Below are 26,701 nucleotides of genomic sequence, written 5' to 3' on the forward strand. Positions count from 1 at the left end.
CCTTGGCCCGAAACATCGACTGTACTCTTTTTCCATAGATGCTGTCCAGCTTGCTGAGTTCCTCCAGCATTTTGTGTGTGCTGCTTGGTTTTCCAGCATCTACAGAGTTTCTACGTGATGAGATTCCAAGGAGAGAGTAGGTTTTACACAACGAGCAGCCAGCAAAACCTCTACACACCTTCCCTAATGGCTCATGCCATGCTCTCCACCTATCTGTGGCACTGCTCTATCTGCACCTGGAATTTGACAATTTACAGGCAGATTTATTAGTTATTTTCAACCATGCCGATGAGAGGCATTGATCATGTGGATAGTTAGAAGCTTTTTCCCCAGAGCTGAAATGGCTAGCTGGAGAGGGCACAGTTTTAAGATGCTTGGAAGTAGGTACAGAGGAGATATCAGGGGTAAGTTTTTTACACAGAGAGTGGTGAGTGCATGGAATGGGCTGCCGGCAGCGGTGGTGGAAGCGCATACGATAGGATCTTTTAAGAGACTCCTGGACAGGTATATGGGGCTCAGAAAAATAGAAGGCTATGGGTAACCCTAGGTAATTTCTCAGGTAGGGACATGTTCAGCACAGTTTTGTGGGCCGAAGGGCCTGTATTGTGCTGTAGGTTTTCTATCTATTTATGCTTCTCTGTCCCCATTCTCCCCTACCCCCCCACCTTTTAAATCTATTCCTCATGTTTTTTTTCTCCAGTCCTACCAAAGGTTCTCAGACTGAAACGTCAACTGTACTTTTTTTTCCATAGATGCTCCCTGGCCAGCTGAGTTCCTTCAGTATTTTTTGTGTGTTGAATATATTTCAAAAGTTCAAAGTAAATTGATTATCAAAGCAGATAGATTACCCTGAGATTCATTTTCTTGCGGGCATACTCAATAAATCTATAGAATAATAACCATAACAGGATGAATGAAAGACTGCATCAACTTAGGTGTTCAACTAATGTGCAAAAGACAATAAGCTGTACAAATACAAAAGACAGAAAGAAATAATAATAATAATAATAAATAAATAAATAAGCAATAAATTTTGAGAAAATGAGATGAAGACTCCGTAAAAGAGAGTCCCTGTGTTGCAGGAAAATTTCAGTGATGGGACAAGTGAAGTTGAATGAAGTTATCCCTTTTGGTTCAAGAGCCTGATGATTGAGGGGTAGTAATTGTTTTGACCCAGGTAGTGTGAGTCCTGAGGCTCCTGTACCTTCTTGCTGATGGCAGCAGTGAGAAGAGAGCATGTCCTGGGTGGTGGAGGTCCCTGATGATGGATGCTGCTTTCCTGCAACAACGTAGCTGTGCTCAGTGGTAGGGAAGGTTTAACCCATGAACAACTGGATCATTACTAAGTTCAAGAGCAATGATTTTAAAGCATCAGTAATGGACAGTCTTTAGTTGAAAGTGGTTTAATTTATAATCACATTTTTTTTCTAATGGTAATTATTTACAAATATTTTGTAAAAAGCAGACAGTTGTCTTTGCTATGCAAAGGATACATTCAAACCAAAGAACACACACAAAGCTATCAAAAGACTGTAATCTGAGAAGGAGTGTTAAAGTTTGGACTCATAATTGATGAGGAATTGCAGGTTAATGTAATATTATTAGCCTCTTGTCAATCAGGCGCATATAGTGTAATGCACATACAGGTTTACCTGGAAAAGTGTCACAAGGCATGGTCACAATGAAAAGTAGCAGATGATTATATGTTTGGGTTTGATAGAAAGGGGATGTTCTGTTTTCTTTCAAGCAGGTCACCTAGTCCATCTTAGTTATCTGCATCTACTTTACAAAATAAATTTGTACCACATTTCCAATTAGTGGCATTTTTTGCATTTGCATTATTATTTCAATGTGTGCACGCCATAAACTGAACTTGGGCAAGTGTGTTGGTGGGGAAAAGAGATAGAAATAGTCTGTCCCAGTTATGATAGAAATATAGAAAACCTACAGCACAATACAGGTCCTTTGGCCCACAAACCTTCGAACTACTTGGGCTTACCCGGAGCCTTCTATTTTTCTAAGCTCCATGTATCCATCCGGGACTCTCTTGAAAGACCTTATCGTTTCTGCCTCCACCACCACAACAGGCAGCCCACTCACCACTCTCTGTGTAAAAAAACTTACCCCTGACATTTCCTCTATACCTGCTTCCAAGCACCTTAACACTATGCCCTCTCATTCTAGCCATTTCAGCCCTGGGAAAAAGCCTCTGACTATCCACACAATCAATGCCTCTCATTATCTTGTACACCTCCATCAGGTCACCTCTCATCCTCTGTTGCTCCAAGGAGAAAAGGCTGAGTTCACTCAACCTATTCTCATAAGGCATGCTCCCCAATCCAAGCAACATCCTTGTAAATCTCCTCTACACCCTTCCTATGGTTTCCATGTCCTTCCTGTAGTGAGGCAACCAGAACTGAGCACAGTACTCTTAAGTGGGGTCTGACCAGGGTCTTATATAGCTGCAACATTACCTCTTGGCTCTTAAACTCAATTCCATGATTAATGAAGGCCAATGCACCATATGTCTTCTTAACCACAGAGCCAACCTGCGTAGCAGCTTTGAGTGTCCTATGGACTTGGACCCCAAGATCCCTCTGATCCTCCACACTGCCAAGAGTCTTACCATTAATATTATATTCTGTCATCATATTTGACCTACCAAAATGAACCACCTCACACTTATCTGAGTTGAACTCCATCTGGCACTTCTCAGCCCAGTTTTACATCCTATCAATGTCCCACTGTAACCTCTGACAGCCCTCCACACTATCCACAACACCCCCAACCTTTGTATCATCAGTAAATTTACTAACCCATCCCTCCACTTCCTTATCCAGGTCATTTATAAAAATCACAAAGAGTAGGGGTCCCAGAACAAATCCTTGAGGCACACCACTGGTCACTGACCTCCATACAGAATATGACCAGTTTACAACCACACTTTGCCTTCTGTGGGCAAGCCAGTTCTGGATCCACAAAGCAATGTCCCCTTGGATCCCATGCCTCCTTACTTTCTCAATAAGCCTTGCATGGGGTACCTTATCAAATGCCTTGCTGAAATCCATATACACTACATCTACTTCTCTTCTTTCATTAATGTGTTTAGTCACATCCTCAAGAAATTCAATCAGGCTCATAAGGCACAACCTGCCTTTAACAAAACCATGCTGACTATTCCTAATCATATTATGCCTCTCCAAATGTTCATAAATCCTGCCTCTCAGGATCTTCTCCATCAACTTACCAAACACTGAAGTAAGACTCATTGGTCTATAATCTCCTGGGCTTTCTTGAATAAGGGAACAACATCTGCAACCTGCCAATGCTCTGGAACCTCTCGCAAAGATCATCGCCAAAGGCTCAGCAATCTCCTCCCTTGCTTCCAACAGGACCCTGGGGTACATCTTGTCTGGTCCCGGTGACTTATCCAACTTGATGCTTTCCAAAAGCTCCAGTGCATCCACTTCCTTAATATTTACATGCTCAAGCTTTTCAGTCCACTGCAAGTCATTCTGTAGTGAATACTGAAGCAAAGTATTCATTATGTACCTCTGCTATCTCCTCTGGTTCCATTTACACTTTTCCACTGTCACACTTGATTGGTCCTATTCTCTCAGGTATTACCCTCTTGCTCTTCACATACTTGTAGCATGCCTTGGGGTCTTCCTTAATCCTGTCCGCCAAGGTCTTCTCATGGCCCCATCTGGCTCTCCTAATTTCATTCTTAAGCACCTTCCTGCTAGCCTTATAATCTTCTAGATCTCTATCATTACCAAGTTTTTTTGAACCTTTCATAAGCTCTTCTATTCTTCTTGACTAGATTTACAACAGCCTTTGTACACCATAGTTCCTGTACTCTACCATCCTTTCCCTGTCTCCCTGTCTCATTAGAATATATCTACGCAGAACCCCATGCAAGTATTTCCCTGAATGTTTGCCACATTTCTTCCATACGTTTCCTCTGGAGAGAAAGAGGATGGGAACATAGAACATAGAATAGTACAGCACATTACAGGCCCTTCAGCCCACAATGTTGTGCCGACCTTCAAACCCTACCTCCCATATAACCCCAAAACCTTAAATTCCTCCATATACCTGTCTAGTAGTCTCTTAAACTTCACTAGTGTATCTGCCTCCACCACTGACTCAGGCAGTACATTCCATGCACCAACCACTCTCTGAGTAAAAAACCTTTTGAGAGTATGGATTATGATCAGAGATTAAGGGAGCTAGGGTTTTACTCTTTGGAGAGAAGGAGGATGAGCGAAGACATGATAGAAGTGTATAAGATATTAAGAGGAATAGATAGAGTGGATAGCCAGCACCTCTTCCCCAGTGAACCACTGCTCAGTACATGAGGACATGGCTTTAAGGTATGGGGAGGGAAGTTCAAGGAGGATATTAGAGGAAGGTATTTGACTCAGAGAGTGGTTGGTGCGTGGAATGCACTGCCTGAGTCAATGGTGGAGGTAGATACACCAGTGAAGTTTAAAAGACTACTAGACAGGTATATGGAGGAATTTAAGGTGGGAGGTTATATGGGAGGCAGGGTTTAAGGGTCGGCACAACATTGTGGGCTGAAGGGCCTGTACTGTGTTGTACTATTCTATGTTCTATGTTCTAATATTTGGGAAATTAAAATCTTCCACCACAACAACCCTGTTAGTATTACTCCTTTCCAGAATCTGTCTCTCTATCTGCTCCTTGAAGTCCCTGTTACTATTGGGTGGTAGATAAAAAACACCCAGTAGAGTTATTGACCCCTTTCTATTCTTAACTTCCACCCACAGAAACTCCGTAGACAACCCCTCTATGACTTCCTCCTTTTCTGCAGCCGTGACACTATCTCTGATCAATAGTGCCACACCCCCACCTCTTTTGCCTCCCTCTCTGTCCTTTCTGAAACGTCTAAAGCCTGGCACTTGAAGTTGCCATTCCTACCCCTGCACCATCCAAGTCTCTGTAATGGCCACAACATCATATCTCCAAGTGCTGAACCACGCTCTAAGTTCATCTAGTTTGTTCATAATACTCCTCACATTAAAATAGATGCACTTCAAACCATTGGTCTGAGTGCATCCGTTCTCTATCACCTGCCTATCCTGCATTCTGCACCGTCTCCAAGCTTTCTCTATTTGTGAGCCAACCTCCCTTTTCTCCTTCACTTTAGTTCAGTTCCCACTCCTCAGCAATTCTAGATTAAATTCTCCTCAATGATATTGGTCCCCCTCAGATTCAAGTGCAACCTGTCCTTTTTGTACAGGTCACACCTGCCCCAGAAGAGGTCCCAATGATCCAGAAATCTGAATCCCTGTCCTCTGCTCCAATCCCTCAGCCACGTATTTATCCTCCACCTCATTCTATTCCTACACTCACTGCCACATGTCACAGACAGTTGAGATTACTACCTTTGAGGTCCTGCTTCTCAACTTCCTTCCTAACTCCCTGTAGTCTGCTTTCAGGACCTCCTCCCTTTTCCTACCTAAGTCGTTGGTACAAATACTGTATGTACCACAACCTCTGGCTGTTCTCTTTCCCATTTCAAGATATTGTTGACACAATCAAAAACATCCTGGACCCTGGCACCTGGGGGCAAACTACCATCCACGTTTTTTTCCTGCATCCGCAGTATCGCCTGTCTGACCCCCTAACTATAGAGTCCCCTATCACTGCTGATGCGACTGGATGTATTACAGCAGTTGTTGCAATAGTAAATATTTAAACAATTCTGTGAATATTAAAATAATATGAAATTAAGAGAATGGGTAACGAAAGGTACCATTAATATTAAGTGGCAAAAACAAATTGTGGAAATATTGGGCTGAAACTTACTGGAAAAATGCCAGTGATTCTGCAGTTTCTTGGAATAAGTGTGTTCAGGATTTCCATAATGATCCCAAATTTATGATAGTTCTTTACTCTTGATTTCTGAATTCCTTCAATATTGGCCTCTTATTGATTAACTCACGGCAAATTCTCATGAAATCTGCCTGCTGAATCCAAACCAAGTTAGAGATGACACAGAAGCTGCCTGTCAACTCATTTGAATGGAGATTGGGTGAAAGGACTTCATTGAGTTTCTGTAAATGCCTCTGAATGTTTAAAATCATCTCTAGCTTCTTTACTTCAAAAATTATAAATTTTCTGTTATTTTAATGTTATTAATTTGAATAATTTTAAGTAATGTTAGGAACATTCAGAAGCATTCAAAATACTGGACAGGGTTGATTTTTGGCTAAGCCTAGAATAATGATTTAGCTAGTTTTCAAATGCTTTACTGCTGTCTTGTGACTGGTATACTCTGGACTGCCTATACTAAAATTTCTACCATTCAAGGCCTTGCCATTTGGGACTGGGATAGCTTCAAGCAGCAAGTCAATACTGACCTACCTGGAAAAGGTTAAGTTCACACTTACCACAGGTCAGCGGTCAGTTTAGGCAATTTACAGCTTGAAATGAGTATCGGTCCATTAATATAAACATAGAAGGATGGCAGAGAGTCTAATATCAAATGCTGATTTTAAGGTTTCTAGTAATCAGACACAAATAGAGGTGCTCAAGCACAATGGTGAGATGGGAAATCTGGCAGCAAATCATTTTGTTATTTCATCATTATTTCTGGAAGAAATGTTGTTGAATGTTTCACACGACTAATTAAATGTGGACTAGTGCCTTATTGATTATATTTATTGTAAATTGTGCTACAAGATTGCTGGCAACCAGCATTACTGTGGATTCTTTGTGCGAGTTAACTTAAAAAAAAACTTTTACCTTGGTAAAAGGATTAGACTGACTGTATTGATCTAATGATGACATATATTGCTCCAGAATTGTTGCAACAGCTGCACATACTCTACTTATGTAAATTACTCAGAACTCGAGTGTTTTTTTCTTACTGTTCTACATTTAATATCAAACTTACAAAGCTTCTAAATCATGTTGAAAGCAAGAAAATTTCATCCAAACCTTGTCACTGTCCAATTATCCACTTTGAGTTATTTTTATTCAGCATGAGCATCACTAGAAATATTAATGATTATTTCTCATCAATCATTGTCTCGAAGAAGATTCAGATGAGGCATCTTCTTCAACAAGGTACAGTATTCTAATAATGTGCATAAACTTACTCAGTGTTAGGAATGTAGAAGGAATCTACCCAGTAGTTATGAAGGATTGTTTAATAGAGTAGTTGTCACATGTGCTTATCCGTTTTGGTGACAGATCTATAATTTTACTGATGCCTTTAAAAAAGAAGCAAAAAGTAATGTTGGATCTGATGCTGAAAATCTGAAACAAATTAAAATTGCCGAACAGCTTGTGTAACATTCAGAGAAACAGAGTTGATGTTTTAGGTCAATAATCCTTCATGACTTCTGGCTCCCTGTGACAGTCCTGGACGATGATAACAGGCAATTCACCTACAATATTGCATTGAGGATAGTCAATGCTTCAGATTTGATCTGATATATGACAAGGAACATTTGATTCTACCAAGCCTGATGTTGAATATGCCTTACTCTAGGAAAACAGAGACCGTTTATTATCTCCGCTGAATCAGAATCATACTTATTAACATTGATAAATGTGAAATTTGTTATTTTGTGGCAACTTCTGTGCAAGACATTAAAAAAATTACTAAGTTACAAATAAATATTACAAAAGATTTTTTTTAGCTTGTGACATAAATGTATCTTGTTTGTTAATTTACTTGTGGTCATATTATTTTATGTGGTATAGGTGTGAGTTATATGTATTGTGTTGTGCATCTTGGTCCAGGGGAATGTTGTTTCATTTGGAGGTGTATGGTTGAATGACTGAATTTGAATTTGAATAGCAAGGTAGTGTTCATGGACTGTTCAGAGCTGTTCCTAAAACATTGAATGCGTGTCTTCAGCTCCTGTACCTCTTCCCTGATGGTAGCAATGAGAAAAGGGAAAGTCCCAGATAGTAAAGGTCCTTAATGATGGTTGCCTTCTTCTCAAAGCACTGTATTTACAATGTTCTCGATGTGAGGGGAGGCTTCTGCCCATGACAGCTGATTGAGTCTGCAGCCTCCTTTGATACTGAGCCTCCAAACTGCACAGCCAGAATGCTCCCCACCGTACATCTATACAAACTTGCACGTCTTTAGTTACATATCAAATCTCGTCAAGCTCCTAATGAAGAATAGCCATTGGAATGTCATCATGATTGCATCGATATGCCAGGACAGATATTGACACCCAGGAAGCTGAAGCTGCTCATCCTTTTTATTGCTGAACCCTCAGTGAGGACTGGTGTGTGTTCTCCTGACTTCCCCCTCATAAAACCCATGATCAGATCCTTGGTCCTACTGACATTGAGAGCAAGGTTGTTGTTGAACACCACTCAACCAACAAATACATCTCAATCCTGTCCACCTCCAATTTGCCATCTGAGATTCTGTCAACAACATTGGCAAATTTATACATTATGTTTGAGCTGTCAACAATAAATGCAATTGTTTTAAAATCATAAGAACACTTCAAAAGCACATCTTACCATTTGAGCTCCTGTAACATGGATAGGGGCTAAGATGATCATCCTCTAATAACCAGAAGCATATTCTTTTATAATAAGTTTTTGTTAAACTTCAGTTTTATTAAGTCTCCTTGATGGTACATTTGGTTAACCGCTGCCTCCATGTCTGACCTCTGGATTTCCCCTTTTTTGTCCTTGTATATTGCTTTTCCCAAACAAGAACTGGGGGTCTAAGGTCCAGGAACTTGCACAGACAAAGCAAGGCATTGGAAATTACAACATGACAGTAATTCATGATTGACAGGGCAATAATCAAATAGATCAGTGTTTTAATGGTTATTTTTGGTGTCAGCTTGTGTGGTTGGTACCAGACACAAGCAGATAAAGTCAAATTATCTGAACAATATCTTGTGCTAAGAACTCAAGAAGCAAAAGTAATCTACTATGACATTTTGGCTGAATGGCTTCTAACACCATGCCAGATACCATGAGTCTTCACAGAATCTATCAGCAATATTGAAGCTTCACAGTGCCACTTCTTGTTTCCTATATCAGTACTTCCGGCAATGTTGTCCTGCTGGTTGGATTATGCTGGAGGACTATAGAATATTTTCTAGTAAATATGATGCTATGTACAGATTGTCACATTATTATTATATGAGCAGCCTGTTCCACTGTTGGCAAAATTCCAGATATTCCTGAGGACAACAACAGTATGACTAATGCTTGTGTTTAAGAATCTAGCATTTAATGCTTATTCATATTGATTCAATAAATCTTAGCTAAACTAGAATTTAAATCTCCTATTTCTATTGTTACAAATGATTTCATGATTCCAGATATTGGACCTGGAATTTCTTAGCTACAAACATAACCAACATTTTGCATGCTTCTTTAGTTTCTTTAAAACTGCTTTTATTAAAATATTTTATGCTGTTTTACAAGTAATCCTTTCCCTGGGCATGGTAACTCTGAATATTATAACTACTTCATTAAAGAAAACACAGATTTCCAGTACATTTTAAAATATGAACTTTTGTATTTGAACATGTGTAATAGTATATTTCAAATTAAACTTTCAAATTACATAGATTTTTCCATAAACATATAGTCCAAAAATAATTCTAGAAAACAGATGTTTATTATTTGGCAACCAACATATAAATACTAATTGCAGTTTCAGTAAGATGCAACAATTAGACATATTCCTTGGTATCATTATCTGGCTTCCCTGTGAACTTCTCTCGCAGCTTTTTCCACATACCTTTCTTCATTTCTTCCATTTGTTTCATATTATCTATCAACAAAAATAAAACAATGATAAACAGCATTAACAATGCCATGTGGGAATACTACAATCAGAAAACACTGAAATCACTTATAGTACCTGAAATATCAGAATATGTTAAGTTAGCTCAGGAAAGATTAGGAACTGAATTGAAATTCTGGTATATCATGGCAGAGAAAATTAAATATGCTGCTTCTCAAATATATTACTTCGGTGAAGTAATATAATAGAAGAAAGTTCATAGTACATATCACCATATTTAAACTTGAGACTCATTTTCTCGCAGTCATACTCAGTAAATTGAAGAACCATATTAAAATAAATGAATGACCCCACTCAACAGTGCAGGAAAACAACCAGTGTGCAAAAGACAACAGTGGAAAAACAAAAAAAAAACAATGTTATCTAGAACGTGTGATGAAAACTACATAGGTTGTGGGAACAGCTCAGTGATGTGGTAAGTGAAGCTGAGTAAAGTTATCCCCATGGTTCAAGACCCTGATGATTGAGGGATCATAGTTGTTCCAGAATCTGTGATGAGTGTCCTGAAGCTCCTGTACCTTCTTCCTGATGGCAGCAGAGAGAAAAGAATGTGACCCAGGTGGTGAAGGTCACTGATGATAAATGCTGCTTTCTTGCAACAACACTGAGTGTAGATGTGCTCAATTGTGAGGAGAACTTTACCTGTAACGGACTGGGTTGCATCCACTACTTTTTGTAGGTTCTTCTGTTCAAGGGTATTGGTATTTCCATCCCATGCAGTGATGCAACAAGATATTATATTCGCAACCACAGATCTTTACGTTTTTCAAAGTTTGAGATGTGATGCCAAATCTCTGTAAACTCCTAACGAAGTAGAGGCACTGCTATGCTTTCTTTGCAATTGAAAAGGCTGTGCCTAGGACAGGTCCTCTGAAATTATAGCACTGAGGAATTTAAAGTTGTTCACCCTCTCCACCTCAGATGCTCTGATAGGACTGGCACATAAACTTCTGGTTTCCTCCTCCTGAAGTCAATAGCTCCTTGGTCTTACTGACTTTTAAGAGAAATTATTGTTGTGGCACTACTCAGCCAGATTTTCAATCTCCCTCTGATGTGCTGATTTGTCACCACCTTCGATTCGGCCAACAGCAGTGCTGTCATCAGTAAACCTAAATTATGGCATTGGGGCTGTGCTTAACCACACAGTCATAAGTGTAAAGTGAGTAGAACAGGAGGCTAAGCAAACAGCCTTGTGGTACACCTGTACTGATGGCGATTGTGGGGGAGATGTTGTCAATCCAAAATGACTGGGGTCTGCTAGTGAGGAAATCGAGGGTTCAATTGCATAGGAGTTATTGAGACAAAGGTCTTGAAGCTTATTGATTACTTTTAGATATTATAACTAGTTAAATATTAATTTTAAAGTAGTAAAATCTCAAGGACTTCCCCAAGGCAAAGTTTGACAGCACTCCATGAAATATAAAGGCTGATGACTTTAGTTTTTATGAACATCGTAGAGGATGATAAAGGAGCAGATGCTCAGGAAAGAAATCCCTGAATTTGGTCCACAGCAACTCAAAATATATGGCAAAGTAATTAATAAACATAAAAGATACTGCAGATATTGGTGAGACCCGACGCAGACTGGGAGACCATTTCCATGAACACCTACACTCTGTCCGCCAGAGAAAGCAGGATCTCCCATGGCCACACATTTTAATTCTGATATGTCTATTCATGGCCTCCTCTACTGTCAAGATGAAGCCACACTCAGGTTGGAGGAACACTACCTCATATTCCGTCTGGGTAGCCCCCAACTTGAAGGCATGAACATCGTTTTCTTTAACTTCCATTAATGCCCCCTCCCCTTCTTACCTGATCCTTTATTTATTATTCCCTCCCCTTTTTGTTTCTTCTTTTCTCTCTCTCTCTCTCTCTCTCTGTCCCTCTCACAATCACTCCTTGCCTGCTCCCCTCCCCCTCTTTCTCCCTAGGCCCTCCAGTCCCATGATCCTTCCCCTTCTCCAGCTGTGTATCCCTTTTGCCAATCACCTTTCCAGCTCTTGGCTTCACCCTTCCCCCTCCTGTCTTCTCCTAACATTTTGGATCTGCCCCTCCCCCTCTCAAATCTCTTACTACCTCTTCCTTCAGTTAGTCCTGACGGAGGGTCTCAGCCCAAAATGTCAACTGTACTTCTTCTTACTAGATGCTGCCTGGCCTGCTGCGTTCCACCAGCATTTTGTGTGTGTTGCTTGAATACCTAGCATCTGAAGATTTCCTCATGTTTGTGAGATACTGCAGATGCTGGAAATCTTCAGCAATGCACACAAAGTGCTGGAGGAACTCAGCAAGTCAGGCAGCATTTATGGTTGGGAATAAACAGTTCACATTTGGGCCAAGACCCTTGAAGAGTCTCAGCCTGAAATGTCGACTTTATTCTCCTTGCACAGATGTTGCCTGACTTGCTGAGTTCCTCCAGCTTTTTGTCTACCAGAGTAATTAATGATCTATAGATATCAAATGTGGGTGTGTACAACTTCATATGGTTGTAGGACTTAGTTAAAGCTTGGGAGGGACAGGGCAATGCAGAGATTTCAACATACACGTGAGACGATTTGTAGCACAAATTCTGATTCAAATTTGATAAACAAACATAAAATAATGGATGAATGAAGATTGGAAGTTGGAACACAAGCTGACTTTTGTGTGACCATGCATTTGCAGAGCGTAAAAGAAAGCTGACAAATAAAGTACATGTCATTATCAGGCTTGGAAATAAATAAAGCTCAGATTTACAAGGCCAGATGAGTCTTAGTCAACCTGACGGGTCAACAACATTTTTCTGCTATTTGAATAAATTTAACCAACAGCAGCAACATGTTTTAAAAGGAGGTAAAGACAGAACACACAAGATGGTGGAGGAACTCAGCAAGTCATGCAGCATCCATGGAGAAGAGTAAATAATCAACATTTTGGGCCGAGGCCCTTCCTCAGGATAAAGACAGTAGTCTGCTTTCTTTCACATTTATCTATTCTCCTGATTAGTCACTCATTGGTATCAAGGACACCAAGTTTCCAAAGAGGGAAAAACATATCTGAAGCACTGCAGATGTCCTTCAATGCAAGACAACATAACAAGCCAATATGTTGGCTACTGAATGCTGTTCATTCTGTTTAGCAACTGATGAATGTGTCATTTTTCAACCACAAGGGAGGTTTTATTTGTTTAATAGCAATTTTCTTTTAAATGAGAATGATGCTGCATTTTATTCTGTTTGAACACAGAACAGAAAACCATGTTGAAGTATGAAAATCAATGCTCCTCCAATGGTTGAAAATCTAATCCATCATAATGCCTCAGGTTTATTGTAAATCTATTTCAAATTGCTTTTTCCACAATCAAGAGAGGGTAGAGCACTAACCTCAGAATTTTTAGGTGAAAGGAAAATAGCTGGGGCTCCCACTCAATATCTGACAACTTAGGCTGGATAAAATATTTTGGGACTGGATCAATTGGTGACAGAGAATCTACCGTGTCAGCACACATACAAACACCAAAAACAGACATTTAATTTTGTAGAAATCATAACCACAATGTCTTTGAGAGACACCTCAAAGTAAATCAAAGCTGGCTTTCTATGCCCACTTTGAAAGAGAGAATACAACTACAACTGTGAAGATCCCTGCTACACCAGATCTCCATCTCAGAGACTGATGTTAGGTTATCTTTAAAAGGAGTGAACCTTTGCAAGGCAGAAGGTCCCGATGGAGTATCTGTGCCATCCAGCTGTGGGAGTATGCAAGGACATTTTCAACTTCTCACTGCTACGGGTGGAAGTTCACACTTGCTTCAAAAAGTCAACAATTATACCAGTGCCTAAGAAGAATATCGTGAGCTGCCTTAATAACTATCGCCTTGTAGCACTCATATTCACAGTGATGAAATGCTTTAAGAGTTTGGTCATAACTATACTGAACTCTTGCCTCAGCAAGGAGCTGGACCCATTGCAGTTTGCCTATTATCACAATAGGTCAATGGCAGACGCAATCTCAATGGCTCTTCACAAAGCTTTAGACCACCTGGAGAACACAAACTCCCATGTCAGGATGCTGCTTATCGACTATAGCTCAGCATTTAATTCATCATTCCCACAATTCTGTTTGAGAAGTTGAAGAACCTGGGCCTCTGTAACTCCTTCTGCAATTGAATCCTTGACTTCTGAACCAGAAGACCACTACCTGTGTGGATTGGTGATAATATCTCCTTCTCACTGACGATCAACACTGGTGCACCTCAGGGGTGTGAGCTTTGCCCACTGTTCTACTCTCTCTATACCCATGACTCTGTGGCTAGGCATAGCTCAAATACCATCTATAAATTTGCTGATGATACAACCACTGTTAGTAGAATATCAGGTGGTGACGAGAGGGCGTACAGGAGTGAGATGTGCCAACTAGTGGAGTGGTATCGCAGCAACAACTGGCACTCAACGTCAGTAAGACGAAAGAGCTGATTGTGGACATCAGGAAAGGTAAGACGAAGGAACAGATATCAATCCTCATGGGGGGGGGAACGTCACGTGATGACGTAGGGTCGAGACGTTGGGATTCCAGCTCCCTCACAAAAAGTAATGAAATAAGGTTTAAATGAACAAGAGTTAACAAATATTTATTAGAAACTACTTATAAGCAACTCAGGATTATCTTTTGGTATGGCTCCTAAACTGAAACAGAAGAAAGCTACTACTTCGAAGACTGCGCAAATCGGCGGGGAAAAAGGCCTAGCTGTCTTGGCGAAGCCTCAGACTCAAGTTGGATCTCCTCCCAGCCAAGTGCATGGCACTTCTGATGTTGCGGGAAAAAAAGTTGCAGCAATGTCGGCGGTCTCTAAGAAGAAACGGCAAGAACAACGCATGCGCGAAAGTATGCATGAACAGATGTTAACAAAAATACAAGCTTTAACTATGGTTGGAAGTGAAATTGAAAGTGAGTCGGAAGTTGAAACAGACTCTTTGGGAAATCCAGAAGAAAAAAAAGAAAAAAAGAAAGAGAATGAAGGAGACATAAAAGATACCCTGATATTTATAATCAATGAATTAAAAATTATAAGAACAGATATAGTGAATGAATTTAAAGCTATAAGAACAGATATAAGAAGCATACAGAATACACTTGACAATGTGGTGGAAGAACAAAAGAAGATGGATAATAAAGTTAAAGAAATGGAAGTAAAAATAGAAGAAAACACGGAAAGAATAAAAAAGATAGAATACGATAAGCTTGCCTGGACAGCAGAAAGAAAACGGATGATGGAAAAAATGGATGCGCTTGAGAACTCTAGTAGATGAAATAATATTAAAATTGTTGGTCTTATGGAAGGTAGAGAGGGAGAAAATCTAATAAAATTCTTTCAAAAATGGATTCCGGAAATTTTGGAAATGAAAGAAGGAAGTCAAGTAATTGAAATTGAAGGAGCACATAGAGCTTTAAGACCACGACCTCAACAAGATCAAAATCCGAGATCAATTTTGATAAAATGTTTAAGGTATCAAGATAAAGAAATGATCTTGAAGGCAGCTATTCAAGGTGTTAAAAAGAGAAATGGGCCATTGATAGTAGAAGGGAAAAGTTTTTTTTATCCAGACATAAGCTACGATCTGTTGAAGAGACGTAAGGAATTTAATCCAGTGAAAAAATCTTTATGGGAAAAGGGCTATAAATTTTTATTGAGCAATCCAGCAAAATTGATCATTTTCCTGGATAATGGAGGAAGAAGATTCTTCGTTGACTACCGGAAAGCGGAGGAATTTGTACAAAAATTACCTGATGCCCATGAAGAGGACTAAAGAATTATAGAAATGAAATGGATTAATGATGAAGACTGAAATAAGGTTAGACCTGATGGACATTTATAAGAAAAGGAAACGGTCGGGGAGTATTAATTGACAGTAGAGACATTAATTATTATTTTTTTTTCTTTTCTTTATTGATATATTTTTCTTTTTTTTTTGCGGGGCAGCTGGGGGAGCTCCTGATCAATAGCTGCGAGTTTCACGTGTATAATCATGGCAATTGCCATGACCCATAAAATGGGGAGGGGGGTAATGTGTTCTTTTTATTCGCAACATTAGTGGGGGGGGTATTTTGTTGTTTTTTTTCTCTTATATATTAGTTATCTTTTTTCTATTTTTCTTCTTCTTTGCCTGGATGGTTGGGGAGAGACTCATAGCAACATGGGGAATTTAAAAAAATTCCCAAGGCACTATGAATGATTAATTTACTTAATTTTTTGTTTTAATGTTAATGGAATTAATGGACCTGTGAAAAGAAAGAATTTTAACATATATTAAGAAAATGAAAGGAGATATAGCTTTTTTTTACAAGAAACACATTTAACAGAAACAGAACATAAGAAATTAAAGAGAGATTGGGTTACAAAAGATAGGATTAAATACATAGGTCCTTTGAAGATAAAATTATAGTAACTGGGGAAACTAAAAAAATAATTACCAAAATTATTTTGAACTCCATGGCGCATGTGGGGATCCTCCGATATCCAGGCAATTTTGCTCTTCTTTCTTTTTTTGTTCTTTAGATAAGGGTTGGGGGGGGGGAGGGTTAAGGGGAGGGGGGAGGGTTACTATTATCTTTCTTACTATTTTACTATTACATTTATTCTTTGTAGTTTCTAAAATTTAATGAATATTTTTTAAAAAATCCTCATAGAGGGATCAGAAGTGAAGAGAATGAACAGTTTCAAATTCTTATGTGTCAAGACCTCTGAGGATCTAACCTGGTCCCAACATTTCAATGCTGTTATAAAGAAGGAAAGACAGTGGCTATACTTCATTAAGAGTTTGACGAGATTTGGTATGTCAACAAATATACTCAAAAACTTACATAGATATACCATGGAGAGCATTCTGACTGGCTGCATCACTGTCTGTTATGGGAGGGGTGGGGGGAGGGGGGCTACTGCACAGTACTGAAAGAAGCTGCAGAGGGCTGTAAATTTAGCTGGCTCTATCAAGGGTACTAGCCTACAAAGTACACAGAATATCTTCAAGGAGCAGTGTGTCAGAAAGGCGTATCCATTATTAAGGACCTCCAGCACCCACGGCATGCCCTTTTCTCACTGTTACCATCAGGTAGGAGGTACAGAAGTCTGAAGGCACACACTCAGTGATTCAGGAACAGCTTCTTCCCCTCTGCCATCCAATTCCTAAATGGACATTGAACTATTGGACACTACCTCACTTTTTGAATAAAGAGTATTTCTGATTTGAATGATTTTTAATCTATTCAATATACGTATACTGTAATTGATCTACTATTATATTTTGTTTTTTTTCTTCTATATTATGTATTGCATTGAACTGCTGCAAGATAACAAATTTCACGTCACATGCTAGTGATAACAAACCTGATTCAGATTAAAAATGCAACATAACTTGCAGATCCATGCCTGTATGGTGCTTCTACTATTGGAAACATAGGCTTACAGTATACTTGTTTTGTACCTATCTCAGGAAGAAATGCAATGTACATTTATGGTAGCCATGTAACTTTGCTACTAAGAAACAAGAACAGGATTAAGTTTCTGCTTTCTAAAAAAAAGTATGAGATAATATTAACAATACTTATATGAAGAACAAACTACATAGTAAAAGAACTTCTACTTCTTTCAGCAAGTCATGTAGTGCATGATTAACATGTTTTCAAACCAGATAGGACAACACAGTAGCTCAAACCCCTCACAGCCTCAAAAATCCCTCAAGGTCGCTGCACAGGTTAAGGTAGTTAAGGAGGCCTATGGGCTTCATTAATAGGTGGATTGAGTTCAAGAGTACAGAGGTCATGTTGCAACTCTACAAATCTCTGGTGAGACAACACGTAGAGAGTATTGTGTTCAGTTTTGGTCACCTCATTATAGGAAGGATGTGGAAGCTATGGAGAGGGTGCAGAGGAGATTTACCAGGATGTTGCCTGGATTGGAAAACAAGTCTTATGAGACAAGATTAGCAGAGCTGGGACTTTTCTCTTTGGAGCGTAGAAGGATAAGAGGGGACTTAATAGAGGTATACAAGATTATGAGAGGCATAGATAGGGTAGACAGTACCTGTTTCCCAAAGCACAAATAGCCAACACCAGAGGCATATATACAAAGTTAAGGGAAGGAAGTTTAGGGGAGACATCAGGGGTAAATTGTTTTTTTTTAAAAACACAGAGGGTTGTGGGTGCCTGGAATGACTTGCCAGAGATGGTGGTGGAGGCTAAAACATTAGGGATATTTAAGAGCATCTTGGACAGGCACAAGGATAAAAGAAAAATAGAGGATTACGGATTTAGTATGGGCTTAGTATTTTTTTTAAAGGAATATATGGGTCAGCACAACATTGAGGGCTGAAGGGCCTATACTGTACTGTAGTATTCTAGTGTTCTAGCTCCAGCAACACTGGATTAAACCAGCCCTTCAGCGCTGCCTGTGTAGAGTTTCCACACGGCCCTATGATTGTGTTTTCCAGTTTTTAAGTCCCCATACATCCCCAAGATGTGCGGGTTACTAGGTTAATTATTGTAAATTTTAACTTGTACATTGTAAATTTGGGGAGATCTGATGGGATTATTGCAAGTGGGTGTGATAGTCAGTGCAGATTTGGTGTATTGAAGGCCTAATTCCATAACTTTATAATACAATTTTTATTTCACATTCCATTCTACAAAACATGTCCTAAAATTCCAACATACATCTGTTTATAGAACATAGAATAGTACAGCACAATGTTGTGCCGACTCTCAAACCCTGCCTTCCATATAACCCCCCCACCTTAAATTCCTCCATATACCTGTCTAGTAGTCAATGATTAAGTTTAATGATCAAGTCTGGAATGGTTACCTGTTGCAAGAACCATTCGACATTCTTCCGCTGTCACACCAGTAAAACTTGTGATTCTGAGACGAGGGTACTAAAATGAAATAAGTTTTGCACTTAAGTATTGTTTTTAAACCAGTTTCAAGCATAATACTGCTGATATTTTGGCATTTTAGACACATTAGAACATTTTGCATTATTGAAAGTAATCAGTTTTAATGGGTCACGAGAGCGCAGAAAATGGATTAGAAAGAGATGAATAATTGAAGGCTGTGATCAAATTTCTCATTAATCATAAAATCAATATACTGTATACTTCCACAACTGCTGGCATTAAATTATTGCAAAATTAATTTTAATTACAAAAGCCTGTTTTAATATTTCTTATTCTATTCTTTCAGTAACTTAAATTTCCCATATAACTTCATTGTGGACGAAACAGATAAACTTTAGCATGGAATCAGATACATAGATGTTAATATTTTGGCCGTGTTTATTCCTGGTAGACTCCACCCTGTAGCAATTTTCCCTATTTATATTATATAAACATTAAGCTCCAATAATCTGGTACACTCAATTTTAGGTAACATCATACCATTGAAATGCCCAGATTTTTTAATGTTATTATTATACACAAACTCTGTTTTGGCTATTACACATTATAATGAATCTAGTAATAGCCAACTGAATCTAGTAATATTTAGACAAAGCACAGCAGGATTAGTCCAAATGAGTGAGAAGGGAGGCCTAGGCAGACATTACTCAGTCAGTTATATGCTAAACCATTAGGGTTTCTGAATGGTTTGATTGATTATTGGAACTTCACAGTTGTCACTTTATATATCCATACTTTCTATCAACTCAGAAACAAAACAAAGATTAAATTCCTTTTCAGCAGCACACACAAAATACTGGAGGAACTCAGCAGGTCAGGCAGCAACAATGGAGGGAAATAAACTGATATTTTGAGCCAAGGCCCTTCATCTGAAAAATACCTATTTCCTTGTAAATCTTATACTCAAGATAAGAATGTAAACTCAATGTAAACTTTTAATCATTTTCAAAACAACTAGTTTGGTCTTTTCACTAATTCTCTCCAACTATTCTCCTTATTCTTTCTCTCATGATATCAATCTTCATTTAGATCAGATGTTACCTAACCTATGTCCCTTTGATCTGGCTGGGATATGAAGGGAAGCACTTAAACTGTCAAGTTGCAGGTACCTTTTTTTTGTAATAAGCAGAGTTGATTCTAGCTAAACTTTCATACATCTGGTCACATTTCTCTTGATCTGCAATCTGAAAGAAAAATACAGAATTAAGCAAGCACACAAATTCGTAACAGATGCAAGAGCAGTACACATTCAATAGAAACTATTCAATTATTATGGGAAGGTAGAGAGATCCGATTAGAAAATCCTTAAGTGTAGGTTTTCTGAATGATCTGTTTAAATTAACAGTGGAGAAACTTTTAAATATCAGATTTCTCACTCAACATCTAGGCTAAGTGCCAGATTGTCTGCCTGTGCAACTGAAAAGCCCATCACCACTGCTTCTCTTTTTGCGCAAAATCTTTGAAAGCAAAGATGTTGAATAATCATAGTGCAGGAAATACGCAAGCAGTTATACAACATCTGACACATACTCAATGCCAAATGTATTTCATAACCAATTCACAGCCCTGAATTTCTAGGGCAGCACAGTAGTGTAGCTTCTAACACAACACTTCACAGAACCAGTGACTGGGATTCAATTCCAGCCACTGTCTGCAAGAAGTTTATATATTCCCCCATGACAGTGCGGGTTTCCCAAGTACATGGGTTCCCTCCCACCTGTTTAAAGACATACACATAAATAAAGGTTAGTAAGTTGTGGACATGTGATGTTAGCATCAGAAGAATGGCAACACTTGAGAGCTGCCCTGAGCACGTCCTCTGACTGTGGTCATTGACATAAATGACAATAACACAGCATGTTTCAACGTACACGAGACAAATAAAGCTAATTTTTAGATCTTCAATCAAAGCAGGCAAAAGACCCACCTGTTTCTTGTTAGCTCAGGGAAGGATAATTTAATCAACTAAACAATTTTGTCCGGGGCAGTGGAAAAACAAACATGGAAGCCCCATATCTGCCAGTCGTGAGAAAGGCAAAATGGGATTTGATACAATTCCTGAAGCTCATCATTTCACGTGGCACCTCTTGTAGCCACTGCTGGAGGTCATATCATGTGCAGTTTTAAGCCTCACTCTAACTAACTTGCAAGCTTTCTACCGTACCCATCTTGGACTTTATACTGTAGCCCAAATGCAACAACGGTCTATTTTAAGGTGTGGAAAACAAACCTTTGGAGGAACTTTGGATGAAGCAACACCTGTGGAAGGGAAAAGATGCTGGATTTTTTTTTCAGTTAATACCCTTATCTGGATTCAGTCAGGTTCAGTCCAGATGAAGGATCTCAACCTGACACAATGGCCATTTCTCTCCGTCAACGCTGAGTTCCTCCAGCACTTTTGGCTCCAGATCTCAGCACCTGAAGACCCTTTTGCTTCCAGGGCACTGTTCAATGTTTTGCCAGAGAGAGAGAAAAAAGTTTCCTCCCAAACCATGGACTTCCCTACTAATGGGGATCAAAGATAACTCATCCTCAAGGATGCCTCATCAGGCATCAATCAGGCCCTCTTCCTCTACCCCCCCCCCCTCCACCCCCAGTAGATGCTCCCTGACTCACTGAATTACCCCGTATTTGAATGGTGGCACAGATATGAAAAGGACCCCAAAACACTTGGTATGGTTTGGTATTAGCATTAGTTTATTATTGTCACATGTACAGAGATACAGTGAAAACAAACTTCTCTTGCACACTAGATCAAGTCACTACAATGCATTCAGTTGGAACAAGGTAAAACAGTAACACAATACGGTAAGTGCAATGTGCTCAAGAATCTGCCTTATCGTGGAAGAGTAGCTCAGAGACCATAGTTTACATTCAATCCTAGAAATCAGGTTTCTCTCACCAATGACGCTGCACGACCTATTGAGTGTTTCCTGTTTTTTTTAAATGTCAAATTTCCGGCATTTAAAAGATTAACCCCACCTCCCAATGTCTGACGATCAGCCGCTGCCCAGCTGGGCTCGCTCGACCCCTCCGTCTCCCTCAGGCCCCTGTCCCCGGCGTTACCTGGGTGTTCTCGCCCTCTCGGAAGGCCAGCGCCACCCGCTGTCGCAGAAAGGCGCCGAGATCGCGGCCCTTCTTGGTGTGATCGAGCGGCCATTCCTCGCAGAGCCGGAGGAACCGCCGGTAACGCGTCGCCGCCATTTCAACGCGCGCCGCCGTGCACGCGCTCGCGTCCGCCCGCTACAGCGGCGGAGACACCGCCGTCCGCGGCCAGGCGTGCGCATGCGCTCGCGTCCGCCCGCTACAGCGGCGGAGACACCGCCGTCCGCGGCCAGGCGTGCGCATGCGCTCGCGTCCGACCACCACGGCGGCGGAGACACCGCCGTCCGCGGCCAGGCGTGCGCATGCGCTCGCGTCCGCCCACCACGGCGGCGGAGACACCGCCGTCCGCAGCCAGGCGCGCCCGGCGGACCACCCGCTGTGAGCTGCTCGCCGATGGATTTCGGTCGCAAAATCTTGCTCCGGCTTCGTTTAATTTATTTCAAGCAAAAGGTCATTTCACCCCGGTCATTCCTGGAATTGGATCCTATGGTCACTCAATTACTGAAGCATTAAATCTTAACAGGGTGGACGTGGAGAAGGTCTTGTGGGAAAACTTAGAACTAAAAGGCACCATTTAAAAGGCGGAGTTGAAATTTTATCTACTATAGTTATGTAATCTTGATTAAGGCTGAACTTTTTTCTGAAAGGGGCAAGAGTCTGGTAATTTTCCTCAAAGGACAGTAAACAAAGAACAGGAATATTCTAAAAGTAAAAATTAGAATCATGATAAGTGAAGTTGTGAAAAGTTAAAATTGAAAGTAAATTTATTATCAAACTACATATATGTCACCATGTACAATCTGAGATACATTGTCTTGCAGGCATTCTCAATAAATCCATAATAGAATTAATGAAAGACCAAGCCAACTTGGGTATTCAAACAGTGTTCAAAAAAGAACAAACTGTACCAAAAGAAAAAAATAATAAATAAACAATAAACATGTGATGAAGAATCCTTGAAAATGAGCCCACAGGTTGTGGGGAGATTTCAATGGTGGGCAGTGGCGTATCTAAGGTATGGCACATGCTTGAAGGGGGGACGCCACTGAGCTGTTTCTATTAAAGTCAGACAAGCCATCCTCAGATAGTGAAAAAAGAATTTTCTTCAGATGTATGATTTGTCTTTGATTATCATGGGTGAGAAGAACTGGGATGGCCTTATTTCAGAGCATTGTGTTAGAAGACCGTGAAACGTTTCTTCATGAAGAAGAAGGAAAGTGGAGCTGAAGGACGGAAGAGACTAAAGTTGGAGGCGGAGGAAGCCAAGAAGTCGAGCAGGTTCTTCATACCCTTCTTTGAAAAGCCAGGAACAAGAAGTTAGACAAGTTCCATGGAGTCGCCTGCACCTGCTACAAGTTTGTTAGAATCCGAAGGTGGATCAAGTACAAATGCATCACAAGCTGAGGAGGAAGTCAAGACAGATAAATCTGAGTATGACGAGATTAAGGGTGAGGCTGCCACAAAGAACGTGGACATGACAGGAGGGGAAGACGATGGTGGTGGTGGTGATGTTGAGTTTATTGACAAGATTTTACCTGACGAGATTGAACCTGACAACACTGAACCTAGTGAACTGGATGGTGTCAAGGAGCCTCGAACTGTCATACTAAAAGTGATTGAACAGCATGACATTGGACTTCTGAAGTTCGACAAGGATACTGGAAAAGCAATTCTGCCTGAAACATTGAGAACAGAAGTAATAAAGCTGGGTTCAAAGTATTTCCAGAGGGGCCTTTCCTACCAACAAATAACCGCTCAATGAACAAAACTTGGTTCAAGAGGAAATTGGGAAATGGTCATGGTGAGGAAGTGACTCGCTTATGGCTGGTCTAGTCCCCTTCTAAAAAGTCTGGATTTTATATTTGTTGTCTTCTCTATTTCCGCTCAGACCATCAATCCTCGGAGCAGGAAGGTGGATTCAAAATGTGGAAAGCACCCAAAAGGATTAGTGTTCATGAAAATGCCAAGAATCATCGGGAATGCTTCACACAGTAGTAAGAAATGGAAAGAAACTTAGCCGGAAACAGAGGAGTTATTGAGGCTGCAGGATCCTAGTATGAATTTCCATGATGCTGCCCTGGATTTGAAAGCTCTCCGAGATCATTTTTATGATGAAAGAGAAGCGTTGGTCAGTGAGTCACTCAAAGAAGGAGTCGGTCTCTGTCAAGAAAGAAACATTGAAGTTAAAAGACATCAGAGATGAAAGAAACGAATGGCTTATGAGAGCTCAAGAGACTCTGGGTTAACAGCTAAGAAGGAAATGGAAAGAATCATGAAGGGAACACTTGACTGTCTTCACAGAGAAATGGACGAATGGTTCGCTCGTTTGCATGACACTGATGCCAAGTTTGGGTTCCTTCTCGATGTCGAGGGACTGTGTTACGGTGCCGACAGAGCCTCCATGGGTCAAGACAGACTCTGTGATCTTGCTCTGCTGAGTGTAGAAAGAGAAGAAACAGAAAAAAATGACTTTGATCACATCATAGACCAACTTGCATCAGTGAAAGCAAGGAAGGTGCAGTTATAATTTTCATGTTGTGCCATAATTTGTTAATTAAAAGATTAACGAGCTTGACTTGTATTTTTGAGCTGATAGTATGGTAAAGTTATCTCAAAGATGGGTGTCAGATGTCTGGACAGGGGCGCAATTTCAGTGCTTGCTGAAGGCACTATTTTCCACAGATACGCCCCTGATGGTGGAGCAAGTGAAATTATGCCTTTTGGTTCAAAAGCCTGATGGCTGAGGGGTAATAACTGTTCCTGAACTTGGTGTAGAGGGACCTAAGGTTCTTGTAGCTTCTTGCTGATGACAGCAATGAGAAGCAAGCATGTCCTTGGTGGTGGCGGCCCCTGATGATGAGTGCTGCTTTCCTGCAATAATATTTCATGTAGATGCGTTGAATCATGGGGGGGGGGGGGGGCGGTGCGGTGCGGACTTTAGCTGAGATGGTCTGGGCTGTATCCACTCCATTTTGTAGCATTTTCCATTCAAGTGCACTGGTGTTTGGGTACCAAGCCGTGATGTTACTCAAGGGAACTGGGGAATGCAAAGTTTACAGTCAAATAAGCAATAATATTAAGGAATAGGAGGGCGTGCTCTTGCTCCTGTTTATGTGTTTACCTGTAGGCAAATGATGAGTCATTAGCAACATACCCTTAATCTTGTTACTGCTTCTTTAGCTCTGCTTTTTATAGAGTTTTCTTTGTGTTACACTTTTGAGTAAACATAGATTAGAATTATAGAGATTTACAGCCAGCAGAAGCAGAGGAACAGCCTATGAGAAAAGTTTCCAAAGATAATCTTCATCCAGCCTGTGAGGTTGTGGGACTAAACCTACTTTCTTGAATATTTCCGAGGAATTATGCAGAAGGAGGTTCAGTTTCATCAGGCAGCATACTGGACCAATAAATTATGCATAATCTCTATGTGACCATCTATAAAGCCACCTAAGATCATCTATCCATGTTCTCCCTGGCAAAGAAAGCATGCACATTTACTAATGGATGGATGCCAAAGGAGTAGGAGAGCCCTGGTGTTTACAACTGTCATGATTCCAAAGTCAGAATAAAATAAAATGAGCCAGTGTCATTTGTAAATTGTAAAATCTTATATTCTGATGAAGTTTAAAATCTCTATAAATCCTTGTCGAATAGAAGTCTCCACACATTTCATGGCAGTTGTGGCACTTGTTCCATTTTTCTTTCCAACCAGGAATATCAGAAGATGCTACTTCTTCCCAACTGCAACTCATCTTAATATAATGCTGGTGCATTAAGTGCATTAGGACCAACAAGAATCTTATAGAGCATATTATATTTTTAAAGTAAATTTCAACTAACTAGCTGCATCTGGTGTTCCCTGTTGTGTGCTAAAGACAAAGAAAGCCACAGTATTACTATCCGCTCTAACTTGGCAGTGCTAAGGACTTTGGGGATGTTTCAACACAATAATATGAGGGATTATCTGAAGCAGAAAAACTAATTGAAGGTGATAAAGAATCTCAAGAATAAAGACTTCCAGCATTCATTGTTGGTAGACAAATAAGAAGAAATTAAAAGAGCTGTGCTTTTGGTGGCATTCTGCCTTTGATCCTTTCTTTATAAAATACTGAAGAGGCAACTGAATGTTCTCATGCCCTCGATTTGTGCTGAAGAATTCACCCAATCTCTATGCTAATAACAGTCTGCCAATGGAGCATATGAATCTGTAATTAAACAAACTGCAGACCACAGTTACATGTCTAGTGAAGGAGTTACATTTTATTTTCAGCACATTGTTGTAGTCAAGTCTTTTGCCAGCCTAGTGATCAACTCAGTGTTTTCCACAACACCTACTGCTCCAGGACAATCTCATCAGTACCTTCAGCAAAGTAGCAGAAGGCTATTCAGGTCAATACTCTTAAGATCAAAGAACTCAGAAGGATATATTTTGTACACCAGCCATCTTGTGAACTTTCTGAGTCTGCCAATTAATGAAACCGTCTCAGGTATTGTATGCTATTGCTGGCAGATTGTAATATTATATTTTCACTTCCCTGAGGCTTCTTGTGAATTTCGCTCCACCAAAAAGGTGTGGCCCTTTTGGAGTCCATTATTATTTGAAAGGAGATTTTTTTTTTTGTCTTTCTATTGGTCTTCCAGTTTCAATTTAACCTGTTCCCCTCCTACTTTTACCCCCACACCATCAATGCAAGAGCTTCAAATGGGCTGAAGTAACTTTGGAGTCTTTCTAAAAATAGTTTAACAGAAACATCCATTAATGCTATCATTTGCTTTTACACATTTAAAGTTTATCTAAATTTCCAAGCATAAACCTGCACTAACACTATATTTGTTT

General features: G+C 40.0%; 1 protein-coding gene across 2 annotated transcripts; it reads right to left on the minus strand.

Annotated features, from left to right (window-relative positions):
* Nucleotides 1–9,517: 9,517 nt before the first annotated feature.
* Nucleotides 9,518–22,102, minus strand: LOC132381174 (ubiquinol-cytochrome-c reductase complex assembly factor 2). Of its 2 annotated transcripts, XM_059950464.1 has the most exons (5): nt 21,826–22,102; nt 19,869–19,943; nt 18,669–18,738; nt 16,283–16,361; nt 9,518–9,799 (listed from the first exon to the last, which is right to left on the minus strand). In XM_059950464.1, exons 1-4 carry the CDS (start codon nt 21,961–21,963, stop codon nt 16,288–16,290), a joined length of 357 nt encoding a protein of 118 aa, XP_059806447.1. In that variant the 5' UTR covers nt 21,964–22,102; the 3' UTR covers nt 9,518–9,799; nt 16,283–16,287. The 2 variants fall into 2 exon arrangements, with proteins under 2 accessions (XP_059806447.1, XP_059806446.1); XM_059950463.1 differs by lacking the exon at nt 16,283–16,361.
* Nucleotides 22,103–26,701: the final 4,599 nt, after the last annotated feature.

This window comes from Hypanus sabinus, chromosome 25, assembly GCF_030144855.1.
Source record: "Hypanus sabinus isolate sHypSab1 chromosome 25, sHypSab1.hap1, whole genome shotgun sequence".
Classification (NCBI taxonomy): domain Eukaryota; kingdom Metazoa; phylum Chordata; class Chondrichthyes; order Myliobatiformes; family Dasyatidae; genus Hypanus; species Hypanus sabinus.